This window comes from Maylandia zebra, linkage group LG3 (assembly GCF_041146795.1).
Source record: "Maylandia zebra isolate NMK-2024a linkage group LG3, Mzebra_GT3a, whole genome shotgun sequence".
NCBI classification, from domain to species: Eukaryota; Metazoa; Chordata; class Actinopteri; order Cichliformes; family Cichlidae; genus Maylandia; species Maylandia zebra.
Genome location: NC_135169.1, coordinates 31,640,177 through 31,656,104, shown reverse-complemented (window position 1 = coordinate 31,656,104; position 15,928 = coordinate 31,640,177). Strand labels below are relative to the sequence as shown.

The following is a 15,928-nucleotide window of genomic DNA, read 5'->3' as shown; positions in this document are numbered from 1 at the left end:
TAGGACAGCAGGAACTATGCATTTTACCTGCAGCCTAATTTTAGAGTGAGGAATAAGATGGCGTGAGCTGCTGCCAGTGAGAGCAGTGCAGGGAGGAGCTGCTTTGCCTGGGGTTAGATTGAGCTGGAGCCAGAGGGGAAAAGTTGTCAAAATCTCAGAAATGGGTGTCTTAATTTTATTGACTCATGTGGGGGCTGAAAGCACAGAGGCCTGGCTTTGCCATTGAGGATCATTAACAGCAACAGGTGCATTGCACAGGCCATAAAAACCTCTCTGCTGAAAGGAGGCGTTATTGACATACTTCCACACCACTCACGAGCCCCCTCATCCCTACCCGCGGGAGACCACCCCGCCTTTCACACCTTTTTAGGCCCAGAACCTGATACCCACGCTGTCGGTTCCCATACTTATTGGGGTGCGGTCACGTGTGCCACTTTTGACCAGGAAAGGAGCACCGGCCAGCAGGGTCTTCTGGTAGTGGGAGCACCACCTCCGCACAGGCACCTCGCACCAGTGGAGTCTGGTCTCTGCAGCCCCTAACTCTCTCTCTCCCCCCGCGAAAGCGAGACCTCTAAGTCTCAAGGAGGTTGTTTGGCCTCACGGCGTCATCTTCGTCGTTTCTATTGCTGATTATTTTTTTTATTACCAATAAGCTGAGGGGGACGCGTAAAGTCCTGACTGAGGCGGAACCATGACAGCTGTCGAAACCCAAATAACATACACCAACTCCTACACGATCCAACATGAAGACGCGTACATGACCCAGGAGGAGGACTGGGACAGGGATCTGCTGCTGGACCCCGCCTGGGAGAAGCAGCAGCGGAAGGTAGGTTTGGATAAAGCGGTTTCGAGTAGCGCTTGTACCGACGTGCGTAATTACGCACAGATCGAACCTCTTCGCTCGCATTCAAGTCAGTGAGCGGCGCTTTAAAAAAAATGCTTTTAACACGTTAACAAGGCAGACTGAATTTAATTTGGGAGTCAGTGGTGTTGGTCTAATTGTGTGAAGTTTAATATGAAACTGCGCTTTCGCTGGCCTCACACCTGGCACTTCAGTCCTGCTTGAAGCTGTGTGGGCAGATATTTTAGGCTGTGGAACTTTCTCAGTGTTGTCTTTCAGTTACCCCTGATTGCCTTGCAGACTGTCTAAATATATTACCACCTCCCGGAGGTTTTTGTTTTCTTACTTTGCCTGCGTTTTTTACTTAACTTTTAAAGTACATGCGAGTTTATAGGGATATAAGGAAATTAAGCCAACCTGGAGATAAGGATGCAAAGGATGGCGTAAAAGCAGAGGGAAAATACTCACAATAATTATACCATTTGTTAAGTTACATTAGACCAATATAAGTATGCCTTTTTTAATTATCTATACCACAACTTCCTGTTAAAACAGCCTGTTATGTTACTGAGGAATATTACATTTTATGACTTAAAAAGTAAAGCAACAACTCTTAAAGTATGTCTTTAATCTTATTTTGAAACCCATACTGAACAGAGTTGGGGCGGGGTGGGGTTAGGCCAACCTTTAAGGTCGCATGGAGAAAGAGCATGACAGGTGTGTTTAATGAGCTGCTGGAGCAAAAGTCAAGTGACACAGGTGATGTCTGGCACGGCACACTGGGACAAAAACAACACTGGCAAAGGTTAATGAGCTACACTTTTGTCTTTGAGGTGTTCACCTTGCACACAAATGACCCACTGCGATGTTTCAGTTCAGTGAACAGACTGAACTGATTTTCATGTTTGGTATTTTTGATCCTAAGGGTTTGTAATTGGTCGCCATGTTGGATGACCACAGCCTTCACCTACCAGGAAGCCCGGGCTGGAAATAGCCATCAGGAAGATTTCTGTTTCATATAATGAAAGAGAGCTACTAAAACATATTCAAATTAAACAGGAAGTTTCAGCTGTTTGCCGCACCTGACTCAAAGTCATTAGCCTTCTCTTCCTAGCTGGCATGTCAGAAATGCAAAGGGAGCAAGGATACATTCAGTTAAGATGTTAATCCTGTAAAACCAGAAATAATTACCAGCAAATTTTAAGCTCGATTTTTTTTTTTATTGAATCTGGAAAAAAGAGAGTAAAAATAATTGTGCATATATGAGAGTTAAGTTGTATCATTTTTAGCTACATTTGGCTTTTTTGTATAATTTATTGCTCACAGCCTGTTAAACAAAGACATGTTTTAATATAGTCAAAAGAAACTCATAAAATGTGATACAGTTAATGTTATAAGGTTTCACTTTTTTTTTTAAAGGTTTTCTTGTGTTGCTGTACAGTTTGGCTCAAGAAAAGTAAAAGCTGAGACTTTGGCTTCAGCTAATGCAGAGACGGCACATGACTTTACTCTAAAGATGACACATTTGGACAAATGAGGTTTAAATCAGCAATAGAACCTTCAAAAAGTTCAACATAACTTCCAGCTGCTGTTTGTGTTCAGCTGAGCTGAAGAGAGCAAAAAGAAAAATCACCTTTGTGAAATATGTCTAATATTCTTTTTGAGTATTTCAGGAATCGCATGCTTCTATTCCCATCTCTGACAGTTATTGAAGTGTAGGGACCGTGCTTGCTTCCATATCCTGCTGTACTCAAAGACATAACCTAATCTAACCTGTAACCAGCACCTAATCTGGGTATAGATCAGTGAAACGGGCACATTTTACGGCATCAGCTGCAGTGAATCTGCAGAATTCTTCCGTCAATGAAAAATGTCTCCCAGAGCTGAAGCGCAGTGACAGGCTGAGAGACCTCAACAGATGGTAGCAGAGAGGAGAGAGAGAGATGGATGGCAAGGCTGTTAAGTATACACCCCGGGTTGGTTTCACAGACCCACAAATAAACGTCTTCCTAAAAATACTTCTTAACTTGCTTGGCTCCAACTTGCCCCCCTCCCCCGCTTACTTTCTCTTTATCGCTGTGTCTTTTCTTTGAAAACTTCCTTCGCCACCATTTTTGGAATATTTGCACATCTCTTGTGATTGTGCCTTTTTTAAACTGATTAAAAATGTTGCCTTTCTTACTTTGTCTCATGCGGACCACCAGCCTTTTACGCTCGGGGTCATAAAACAGGCCTTGAATAAACCTCTACAGCCCAGCGAGTCTTTAGTCTTCACCCCTCATCCTCCCCGGGGAGCCGGTCATGGTACTCCACTGCCCTCCTTGGCATGTAAAATCTAGCTTAAGGAGCTGATATCAGCCCATAAATATAGCCGGCGCTTCATTCTGCAGTGCCGAGAATATGAAAGGGAAGCCTCGAAGCACCTGTTGTCTCCTCTGTCCCTGAAATTTCAGTGGAAAAAGCCGCTCACCACTTGCTGCAGTAGTAAAATGTTTGTCAACACACAGTGATGCCGAATCTGATACCACACATTAGAAATGGTGTGTGTCTGAATTGTACATGCTGACACTGGTTTATATTTATCATAGAGCATGGCTCCTTCTTTGCTAACTAAGTGATTCATGACTTGATTTGGACGAGGCATTTGATTTAAGAGGAGCTGGCAAAAATTGTGTTAGATATTGCATCTAGGGGAAAGCTGTCGGAAGGAAATATGAGATATGAAAGGCCGGAGTGATGAGATCTGGCTGCATCTTATCTTGGCGAGCTTCTCTCCTCAAAGCAACTATAATCCTGGAAATAAGGAGGGCTGATCCAAGTGGATGGAGGAAACCGGTCCGGTTAGAGCCAGAAGTTCTTTTCGTGGGCTTTCGGAGCTTTATTGATGTCTGCCTCAAACAGATGACAGGCTGACAGGTCCAGCTCCACCGCATCTGCAAAAAGAAGTGATTGCTGTAGGCGCAATCAATATCTGTTTAAAGATTTACTCTCACTGCAGAGGGCTGCAGAAGACTGCGCTCACAAGAACACATGGAATGGCTTTTTATTTGAAAAGGCGATGCTTTCGTCCTCCTGTGCAGTAGATCCCTCTGTTGGCACGCAGCACTGAGCTAACTAGAAAGTAGAAACTATCATTATGCTAAAAAATAAATAAATGAATAAAGATTCAGTGCTATGACTTAAGTCATCTTCTGTTTCACATTGTTAAAGAGTTCAGCTGCTAATTCACTAAGTAAAGCTGCCTGGTGACGCTCATGTTAGCAGTAATCTAAAAATATCCATTACATGAGGTTATCAGCAGCCGTGTGCTTAGCTGACCTGTTAGCAATAAAAGCTCAGTATACGTACACACAGAAGAAATTAGACTGGGCAAGTTGAAAAGTATTTAAAAAGAATAATAATCATTTATTTTTCCCCGCACTGACACACTGTTGGTAATATAGGAGAGGTGGCTTAAACTGATACCTAGTTTTAGCCTAGCTTCCATGTGCCCACACAGAACTGTCTGTGCAGCCGTACTAAAGACGGATCGATATCTTAGGCGACTATAACATTCAGTATTAACCAATCACAGATAAGAGTGGTGCCAAGTCGAGCTGTGTCTTCTAGTTAAGTTGCTATTTTTTTACGATCAGTAGCTGGTAAGACTCCGTGATTTTTTTTTTTCTCTCCCCTTTTCAGTATTTTCCCTCAACCCCTAACCAGTCTCAGCAGATGGCCCCGCCCCTCCCTGAGCCTGGCTCTGCTGGAGGTTTCTTCCTGTTAAAAGGGAGTTTTTCCTTCCCACTGTTGCCAAAGTGCTCACTCATCTTCTGATTGTTGGGTTTTCTCTATTATTGTAGAGTCTTTACCTTAGAGTATCAAGCCCCTTGAGGGAACTGCTGTGATCAAGTGCTACAGTAATACAATTGAATTGAATTACACTAACACACTATTTTAATCGAGATCTAATGAATGGGTGTTCGACGAAGTATCGGGGGAGGACAAGTTCTGCGTGATGAGGCCCAATCAGGAGTAAAATGCAGGTATCTGTGTCATCTCCACTCCAACACAACACATCATGTTCTTGTTCTGCAAACAGAAGCATAATTAGAAAAGGGGAAACAATCATATAGAAAAACCTTTTTCACAAATCCTGTTGGAAAACACACTAAATCTCTCAACATGTTAGAAAAAGAGAAATCTGCAAAAAATTTGGGCTAAATTTAATCAGTTCCCCCGTGCACATCGAGGCCTTTGTAAAAACGCAACAACAGCCTCTAGACATGTTTTAAAGTAGAATTCTATTATTAAGTGGAAGCCTCTCATAGTCTATCATATCATAGTGTTTGTTTATTTTCATTTTCTACAGCAGCACTGAGTCTTAACAGGCTGAATAATCCAGTCTATTCTTGTCTAATCTCATTTTATTACATTTCAACGAGGGATCACCAGCGTGGCAGGCAGACCGGGTCGTTGATATCTCATACTTGATGCTCGGAGACGGCGCTAAAGCAGTGGACCTCCTCAGAGACGACGATTTGAAAAAGCATCATGCGGACATTTATGTTAAAAAATGAATCTCCAAAGATTAGCGACATTAATTATGCCTTAAATGTCAGCAATGCTGCAGCACGGCTCCACATAAAAGCTACTTATCAACTTTTCAATGCTTCAGCAGCCTGGCTGCTGTCTGCTACCTCGATGCTCATCGTTAAACTCAACAATCACAGCATCATCGAAGCATTTGCATCATATATCATCAAGTGAGTTGATGAAAAAAGGTAACAGAATGGAGCAGAGAGTCTTTCTAGAGACTTCATCTGCTCCACTTTATAATAATTTGCATCTTTATTGCAGATCTGATTTGTAATTTGGCTCATCAGGCCCCCTTTACTCATCCCTGCTCACCGCCTGTGCTTCTCTACCTAATCCCAAGATGCATCTGAGAGAAGAGGCATCTTACGTTCCCCTCCCATAATTCACTCAGTCATGTGACATGTGAAGGAACAGTAACACCGCTAATGTGATCGCAGTGTGTTTTAATTTCCCAGACCTGTGGAGCTTGCACTTATTTAGGAGCTCAGAGGAGACGTTTTGGTGCTCGCAGCCAAAGAAAAATTGACAGGGATGCCATCTGAAACATAGTTGCTGCTTCTACAACACTTTATCACAATAAAGCCCTTTGTCGTATCTGTATTGATCACTAAATAAGACATTTCTTAAAACAAGAGAATTGCCCTGCAAACTTTGCAGAACTTTTTCAGTTTTACTCTTAAATTGTGTCCATGTATACCGTATCTGTTTTTGTGCACCTGTATGAGAGCTCAACGTAAGCGGAGAGGTGAGAGAGCCCGCAGTCAGATCAAATAGCAGTTGCTATTCCAGAAGTTGTGTCCATGTAGGGAGGCTTCTATAAACTGCTTTAGTGCAGGCGCAGGAGCCCGAGGAGGCAGTGGGAATGGCTGAGGACTGTATCTCTTATGTGTGTGTGTGCGTGTGTGTGTGGAGGGCTACTTCTTCATGGTGTTACACTGTATGCACTGCATGATTTGTGAGTTCTTGTAAGGAATGAAACAGTCTGACGGCAGAAAGTTGTTGCAGAGTCTTGTAACGGTAAAAGCAGATACATGATACGAGCATGGTGCAGCGTCGGAGTCAAAAGAAGAAACGGTGATTGATGAGCTGTGAGAGCCGCCATCTTGATCTAATCACAGCCTGTATGGAATAAAAGGGTTTAAAGTGGTAGATGAAAACTGCCGGAGTGACCACGGCGGTGCTGCCTTGCAGTTCTGTGCATCAAACTGAGCTAAAGCAGCACGCAGGTATGTTTGAGTTTCACACCTCCCAGTTTCAGCTGTTCGTACTCCTCAGGCTCATTCCTGGTGTTGAAAACGGAGAAAATGCTGCATGAGAGAAGACAACAGAAGCCCGCCAAGCGCCGTGCCCCTCGGTAACTAAACACACCTAGAGGACAGATGGCCAAACACCTGCAAAATGTCACCTCAGGTCCAGGCAGTGTGTATGCTATTGAGTTTTCATGTAGTAATGAGACGAATGAGACACCTGAACCTGTCTTTATAAAAAGTGAGCTAAGCTCATAATGTTAGGGCTGAGTGCTTGCTGCATGCACTGGATATTTATAGGCCGCAGAGGATGAGATGGTGAGTCTGTGCCTCATGATAGGACTGAGGTCACAGGGATATCATTATGTGCTTTATAATGGCTTTAAAAGCTGTATGCTATTCTGTGGAGGCAGCTCCAGTTTCAAATACCAAAAACCAAAGCAAAATAACAGAGTTATTTACTTAACTGACAGTCAGCTGTAAATGTATATATTTTACTTTATTAAAGGTTTTAAGACGAGCTTATGGGTCGAGTGTTGCACAGCAGCAGCCTCCAGGTTCTATATTCATGCAAAATGACTTACAGATGTTCCTATTAAAACGGCGTCTTTATTAATGTCTGTGAAGGTTCTCAGTCATCCAGGTCATCGTAGTCAAAGGAGCTTGCAAAGAAAAGCGTCTGGACTTCTTTAAGTTGCTTGAAGACGTTTCACCTCTCATCCGAGAAGCTTCTTCAGTTCTAAGGTCAAATGGTGGAGAGTCCCAGATATAAACCTAGTGGGAGTTTCCCCCCACAGAGGGACAAAAGGACCCCCTGATGATCCTCTAATCACCTGAGACAAGGTGGGAAACTGGGCGTCCCAATCAGCCAGAGTTTCGGGTGTGTTCATTGTGAAACCTGGCCCCACCTTATCATGCGAATTCCTGAGGTCAGATGGCCCAGGATGTGAGTGGGCGTTAAGGCGTCTGGGAAGGGATCTCAAAACGGACTCTCCACCATTTGACCTTAGAACTGAAGAAGCTTCTCGGATGAGAGGTGAAACGTCTTCAAGCAACTTAAAGAAGTCCAGGCGCTTTTCTTTGCAAGCTCCTTTGTCTTTATTAATGGTTAATGTCGAGAAGAGTTCTAGCAGGTCATATTTAAAAGAAATACCGAAAAGAAAATTAAATGGCAAGAAAATGTAATTTTTATTTGACTAATTTTACCCTCGTGTGTCCTTCCGAAACAGATGTGGGCTTTTTATCATCGGCCTGCTCCAATGATTGCTTATGTCTGAGCTCACCACATGGATGCAAACTGAGGAATGACGAAGCAGCCGTCATGTGTGCTCATTCTGGCTTTAGCTTCACAACCCGCAAATAACAAAATGAAACCAGAGTTGTGGGATCGCCTGACCCGAGGATTCAATAGCCTTTTTGTGGTTCTCTAATGGAGGCCGAAGTCAAAATCACAAGGTCATCTGTGACTTGCTCTTTTGGCTAAATGAATGCTGAGAATTGTAGCTGGGGCGCATCTACTAGAGGCAGCCTCGGATCAGTTTCACACACCGTTTTTTTTTTTTTCACGGTCGAGGTTTCTGTCGAGATGGAATTAGCTGACCCCAGATCTGCCTGGAGAGTTTTGCCTCTTATTACAGAGAAAGAACTTGCCTACTGAAATTAGAAACAACCCCCCGCCACCACCACCACCACCACCCCCCATCCTCAGTCGCAGGCGCACTGTCATAAATCCTCCGCAACCACTTACACCAATTTATCTCCCCCACCGTCAGTCTTCAAGTCCAGAGCTCATTAAACGACAAAAGAGTCGACATGCAGCCACCGTGAACCTGTACACTCACCTTTATTCTCCACCATCAATCACACAGTCAATTCACCTGCTCACTCATGTAACAAGAAAGAGGCTGAAAGCTGTAATAGAGTGAACAATGCAAGATAAGGATGGCGTGTGTGTGTGTGTGTGTGTGTGTGTGTGTGTGTGTGTGTGTGTGTGTGTGTGTGTGTGTGTGTGTGTGTGTGTGTGTGTGCTGCAGTGCCAGCAGAAAATAAGGGTTATTATATACACCCCAGCTGACAATTTAAAGTAACAGCACTGTGAAAAATAACTTTTCACTTTGATTGGTAGTTTTTCAAGTAATTAAAGTAGTACATCAGACATTGCTTCCACATAGCTGGCAATATAAAGAGAGCTTTACAAGACTGCTGGCTGGCTTTTGTGTTATCTGGCATGAAAGTTCACACTGAAATTCATATCAGCCACAGGATTAATCAAGTCCTTTTGTTTGCACTGTGAGTTTGTAGTTTTGGGTGAAATTACTCAACAAATATTGGATGGTTGTCATTTAATTGCTTTTTGTAATCTCTGACTCCTGCCACAGTCAGTTTAGAGCCAAATACCACAGACTGTAAGTAGAAGATGGATGTAGCCACTAGGGATGTCACCAGAGCCAATACTTATACTTTTTGATGCCAAAATCCTGAAAACACGGTGGTACTGTGGAGACAACACGCCACTACAAGTATTCTTGTGCGTCCTTACATGATGAAGGGCACCCACAAGCACAAGGAAAAACTACATGTGGAAGACGGCGACTAGCAAAGCCGCTGAGATAGCTTTGCCCCAAATTATCGATAGCTGGATATGGAAGTACGTTGTGTTATGCTGAAACACACGTTACTTTTTTGTTTGAGAGAACTTTGCCGTTTAGAAATCAACCAGCGCGCCACATGCTGAACCGTTTGTAGTGGCTAATGTTGTGTTGGGGATGTAATGAATCCCAAAGATTTAGTATTTGGTGCTAATATGAGTAGAGTTAGCTTGTTCCTAATTCAAGATGAAATTAAAGAAAGATGAAACAAAATGTGTATTTAGACAAAAAATATTCCTTATCAACATTATATTTTATTGACAATAAACAATAAAACGTTAGAATCTTTGCCGAGTAGCCTGCTAATGTTAGCATTAGCTTTTATTGTAAACATTTTACAATATGGATCAAAGCTGACTTCACATCAGTAATGCAGCTGTCTCAAACTAAACATTATAGTGTATTTCAGGATAAAATGAGAAGGATGACACTTTGTACCTTTCTAAATATGAAGTTAAACTTACTATTATTTAAACAGATCTGAATGTTGGCCTTTTAGCTGCTTTGCTAAATTGGAAGGATTTCCTTCCTTGGTCTGAAAAACCAAAAAGTTTGCATATTGCAATTTGGAAATCAGTTATTATCCGATGATGTGGGCGTCCGTTCAGCATGTAAGGGTAGACTAGGACACATGTAGCTTTATACTGCCCCCTTCAGGTCTGGAAGACCACTTCGGTACATACCCTGCCAACGGCTACGTTACCAAAGAAAAACAAGTACCGTAAGTATCGGTTCTGGTGACATTCCTACTTTGTATATATTTTATATATCTTGCTAATTAGCAACCATTTTGTGAGAAACATGGCATTTGGCACTGACTGCTAAATGTCTCTTATCGTGAAATCCCAACTAGCCACTATAAATCATGTTAGAGGTCACATGACTCACATTCTGAGGTCTATAAATTTTACTTAATTAATTAATTTGATGTGTAAATGTAATTTTCTCATAGATTTACATTTACAACCAGACAACCTGCCACCTGCTGGCGTTTAGGTGGGTTTTGAAGATACTTTAAATTTTCATATTTCAGACCAGAAGTTCTCCATCCATCTTTCATGCATCTGTCTCTAATGATTATGTTCCCACAACACTGCAAGACAATCATATGATGTACAATATACGTGATATCTCTGTCACTGAGGAGAAAATGTCCCTTAAAAGTCCCAAAGAGGCAATTATGGATTCTATATGTTTACTTCACTGTAGTTCCATCTGTGTGGGCAGCATTATTGTCTGCTGATTTTATTACCTCTGATTGGATTTCCCCTGCTCTCTGCAAGTTTCTTCTTCTGCACTGCAAATTAGTTAACTTTACCCTGGATCATTTGATTTGGTTATTCGACCTCTCAGGACAAACTGTTGATAATGATGATAGCTGACATCGGCCTGTTGATAACTGTATTGCATTGTTGTGGCTGAGTTACTTCGTGGCAGACAGAGAAGCTTATATAAAAGCATGAATCACAAAAAGCTACCAGACAACTTTAAATCATTTGTCCCCGAAGACACTGCAAAGTGAACTGAGATGACGTGCAACTGAGGGAAATGCCAAGAATCTGTCCTCTAAATAATTGCGTTCACTTTTCTGTCCTTTCTCTTCTTTTGTCTTTTTTACATAAAACCAACATTTTGAAAAACGTGCATCTGTGCTGCTGCCAGCATTTCCAGTTCACATCGTACACTCGTGCATAGATTGCGCTTGTAAGGGTATGCTGTTAAATTCTGGCTGGCATTTGTGGCTCGCATCATCATTCTGGTAGTGCAGCAACCTGGAGCCACGCAGCAGTGGAACACAATGTGAGGCAGCATAATGGAGCCGGGAGGGACACGATGTTTCCCCTCCTCCTCACGGAGTCGAAGCAATTAATATGACAACTCAGACAGATGGTTGTGTCAGAGCGAGTGATTGACTAAACCAGGTTAGCCATCCTGTCCCTTGGGTGGTGTTCAGACATGGACACACAATAAATGGAATACCTGATCTGGAAGCGACTGCCAATCTCTAAGGTGGCAAACTTGAGTGCTCTGAATCCGATCAAAATGCAGCACATGATGCCGCTTATCCAATATGTCCATACAAAACTCATCCTTAAATCTTTAAACGTTACCATAATGGGTGGAGTGCTGTTGTCTTTCCCCACCTGTTCACTCACCTGTTAAAGTCCCACGTGCACCCAGCATATCTCACTGGCATCTGGCACCTTGCACACACTGTCACACACACTGACTGGACGAGGTGTCCTAGTCCCTTTTATCCTCTAAACGCAGGCATAAATCCACAGGTTGGGACGCACCGGTGTTGCATTGGCAGCCAGCGCTGGCCTTGTTGTCAGCAGGATCTTTGGGTATAAGGCTGTTAATCCTTCACAGAGAAGCAGCAGAAAGGAAGGCTGATAAATTCATGCCGGGTACAGGTTCAGACCGAAAATGCAACTTAGAACTGCTCATGCAGTACTTTTACCTGACACTGGCTGATATCCATCCATCCAGTAACTGCTTAACCAGTTCAAGCTGGAAAAATGTGAATCTTCATTTGCTTTTTCCCCAAATATGAGTCACTGTTGGCTGAGTCTGTTGCTTTATGCAGTTCTTTCTTTCAAATTCAGCTGGTGCCAGTTAACCGTTTCATCCAGCTTTGTTCGTCCACTGATTATTTACTTTGATTAGCTCGTTATTTTCCTTTTTCTTAACAGATATGAATTGAATTTTGTGTGGTTTGGTTTTATTTGAAATCCAATCTAAGCATGTGTCACAGCAGTGGTCAGCTGGCCTGTTAGAGGTGTGTTTAGGATACATTACGTCATTTTCCCAAATCATCCCCGTGGCATCGAAGTTCAGGGCTCCGGATCTCTTTTTGAGGGGTGGGGTGTATTTAAAGACTATAAGGGGGGCGGGTGGGGTGAAGTGCTGGTGGTTCCTAAATATTGGTGACACCTGTTGTGTGTTGTAACCGTTAGCCTCCTCCACTTCAGTCCTGTCACTTTATCAACTCTTAAAACCTCGGTGGAGGAACTTGGTGCAGTTGTTGTTTACTAGAGAGCTCTGATGTGAGGAAAGTGATGTCAGACACACATAGCTGAAAATATAGTTCCTCATTGTAAAGCTCTAGTTTTGCCATTAAGAGGCTGAAAGGAAAAGATGATGTTTCTAATTCTCTCCATTAGGTGTAGCTGACAGCTACAGGGATAGCTCAGTAGGTAGAGTGGTTGCCCCATGATCGGAAGGTCGGGGGTTCGATTCCCCTTAACAGCTACCCTGAGGTACCCCTGAGCAAGGTACCGTCCCTACACACTGCTCCCCGGGCGCCCAATGGCTGCCCACTGCTTCACTGAGTGAATGGGTTAAATGCAGAGAGCAATTTCCCCACGGGGCTCAAAGTACAATAATGTACACACCTTCTTCTTCTTTATTAGTGTGGATTTGAGTTTGCCTCTCTCACACACACACCAACAGTCGTAGTTTCAGAAGTGCTGTGATTTTCTTCTTTACTGACACTTGTTTGAGATGACGAGCCTTGATGGGAGTGTTGTTTGTCCACTCAGAGCTCATATGGCTCAACCGCGGCTGTTCCAGTCTGTCAGAAGTGTCGTGATTGAGGACTTACATAAGCGCCGTCAGTGTTTTCATGTGCAAATCCTGGAAATGTCATCATGTCAGCAGCTCTCCAAAGTATTTTACAAATGTGAACAGCGGCGTCGATGCAAGAGGCTTATTTATTTGGCTTTTAAATTTTTTGGTTTTTGAGTGTGATCAAGAGGAGAGCTCGGCAGTGCTCACAGAGAGCAGGCTGTGCACTTTGGCCATACAGTGACACAGAAACACAACCTGTGACATTTCCTGCTCTCTCTGTCAGTGTAGTTAAATCACAGCAGCTTGTGTGGTGCAAGCAAACCTCACAGAATATTTTACTGAGTTATTTATGCATTATATGTAAATTAAACCAAAAACTGATGACGAGACGGATTATTGTAGCTTAAAAACGCAGCGAATGAAATGAGCAGGAGCAGTTCAGGGGTTGTGTCTGTGTGTGTTTTTAATAAGTACTGACCTGTGGTCTGTTGACTCTGGAAGCTGCAGCTTTTGATTGCAGAGGGGGAAAGGGTGCATCTGCTGCTCTCTGTGCAAACAGTCATTGCTGCCCGACAGGTGGACTGACGTGCTCGCGGTTCAAAATCGACACGGCTATAAATAGATTTATGGCTTTTGGTAGTTTTCAGAGCAATAATTGCATCTTCAGTGCTCACAGCAGTATATACATTATTTTTATTGTCTTCCTCTGAATTTAATCTTCCTCTGGATTTAATCTTAGCCCTGAATCACAAGCATAAATACCTCGTAAATAAAAGAGCGCAGTGTTTTCATGCATGTGAGTGAGCTGTCACCGGTTTGTACATGGGTGCTGAACAGTGTGACCAAAGGTAGCTGTAGTGGACAGGTGTGAATGGGGTCCCAAATGTCAGCCCTGCAGGCAGGCTATTTTTAAAGTGGCACAGACATAAATACCTGGGCTAAATTAAGGCTGGGCACATGCAGGTGTACTGTGGGAAGACTGGCTCTTTCCTTTCAAACCACACGAACAGATTTTTATATAAAACATACTGACACAACATCATGTGAACACTTTCCTCATATGTTTGACTCATTTTGGATGATTTAATAAAGTCTGATTTGTAAACGCTGGTCAAACTATCATCAAAATGAATGATTAGCTGCAGTATGAAACTGCACTCTCATTGGATAATAAACAACCACAAGTATTAGCCAATAAGCATGGGGTTTCACAGTCATACCTGCCCCTTGTCGTCACATTGGGGTGGGGGGTGCAAGCAGAAATGCTCAGAAACTATGAGTGATGCCACAGGAGCTACGCTGGGCTAGGCCCATCTAAAGAAGGCAGCCACTCAGTCTCTTTACGTCCCATGACTTTTCTCATGTTTTACTCTGGACTATTCACCTGATCTGGTTGGGAAAGACCTGTGATTGGCTCCACTCATAAGCTCAAATCCTAAACATCCAGCGCAGAGACTCCACTTCAGTCACAACATGCTGACAGGTTATAGATTTTCAACAAACCCTTTGCTTTCTGTACTATGGAGAACTCAGACTTTATAGAGCTGGGCTCAAAACACTTTAGTTACAAACCACAGGACAAATGCTAGAGAATGAAAAAGAATACTTTTCTGTGCACCCTCACCATTATTCTTTATTTAAACTAACGAAAGTTGAAAGAATGAGGTTAGGGGCTTAGAGTTGAGCGCAGCAGTGAAAGCGTCCTGTCTTCCTCCATCATGGCCTCGCTAAGTGATGCTCTAAAACGCAGCACTTACTGACAATAACAGAGACTTCCGAAAATGGTTTACAATCGATTTAACTGCTTTTCTACCACCAAGTGCTGCCAATTTGTTTTTCTAACGCTCTGCTTGTTGTTTTTAATTCTGCTCCACATCACAGACCTTATAATTTCCCTCCACAATCAGCAGATTAAAACGCACCAAATCTTAAGACTGGCACACAAAGAAATGCAGAGATGATCTGCGCTGGCAGTGTTCCCTGTAAGCCACATCGCTGTGCACATTTTTATTCCAGACAAACATATTTCTGTAATTGGATCAGCCTCGTGTGATCGAAGGCACTAATTAGTGAAATCAGCTACTGTAGACTTTTGTAATTAAATCTAAACACTCTTTTGGGGAAAAAAAAAAAGGCCTGCAGCCAGCGACGCAGTAGTGCAAAGAGGTGAGGTGTAAGCTGAGCTTGTCCTGAAGGTTTATGTAATTATGCATCTTATTAGAAGTGATTTATATTTATTTATCTATGTATTATTTTCTTATTTATTTAGATTTCCTTAGGAGAGGCTGAGGCAGAGAAATGGAGCTATGAAAGTGCAAAGACAGGGTTGATATATGTGGAGCAGCACTCAGTCTGGACTAATCATCAAGTCAACTACAGCTGACTGTGTGTGTGTGTCTGTGTGTGTGATGGTCAGCTGTGGAAGGCTATTTTGTGCACGCAGGGCGCTGAGATTTATGCGGGAGGTAAACTCAATATAATCCCACTTTACGGCCGCCGTGTCATGCGGCACTCACTTTATGATGGAAGGCTTTTCTTAAATGTAACCTCATTAAAAGAAGCATTACTAAAAGCATCTCCTAACGTTTGACATATCGACATTCTAATAATCCTTCATTTTAAATATAGTTTTATAATCATTAGCCGACATTTTTCATAATAGCAAAAAGGGTTCACAGCTGGAAGATGATGTTTAAGGTGTCGGGGAAAAGAGGATGTTTTTGAGCTTTGGCACTGATTCTTCAAATTATAATCAATCAGTCGTCTTGATATCATTTTTACATTCATGTCTTTTTTAATGAAACGTGAGAATCGTCAGTCTGTGTTCCTACCCCCACCTATGGCCGAGCTCACGAGGGTTAATATGTGAAAGAATGATACAGTAATGTGCTTCATATAAAGAGCAGCAGGCAGGGCTCAGAGGGGAGCTGCTACTCCTCTACCTTTAAAGGAGCTGGCTGAGGTGGTTCGTGCGTCTGATAATGATGATGCTTGTTCCAAAGTGAGGTGTTCTACCTACTGGAAGGAGACCAGGACACTCT

The 15,928-nt window shown here is 42.8% G+C and overlaps 1 protein-coding gene across 1 annotated transcript in view; it reads left to right on the top strand.

The window, feature by feature from the left end:
• The first annotated feature begins 423 nt into the window (after positions 1–423).
• Positions 424–15,928, top strand: part of actn3b (actinin alpha 3b) — a 36,943-nt gene continuing 21,438 nt past the window's right edge. The window contains exon 1 of the mRNA XM_004570668.4: positions 424–826. Within this exon, the coding sequence (XP_004570725.1) occupies positions 692–826 (135 nt within the window). The 5' untranslated portion in view covers positions 424–691. The remainder of the gene's footprint in view (positions 827–15,928) is intronic.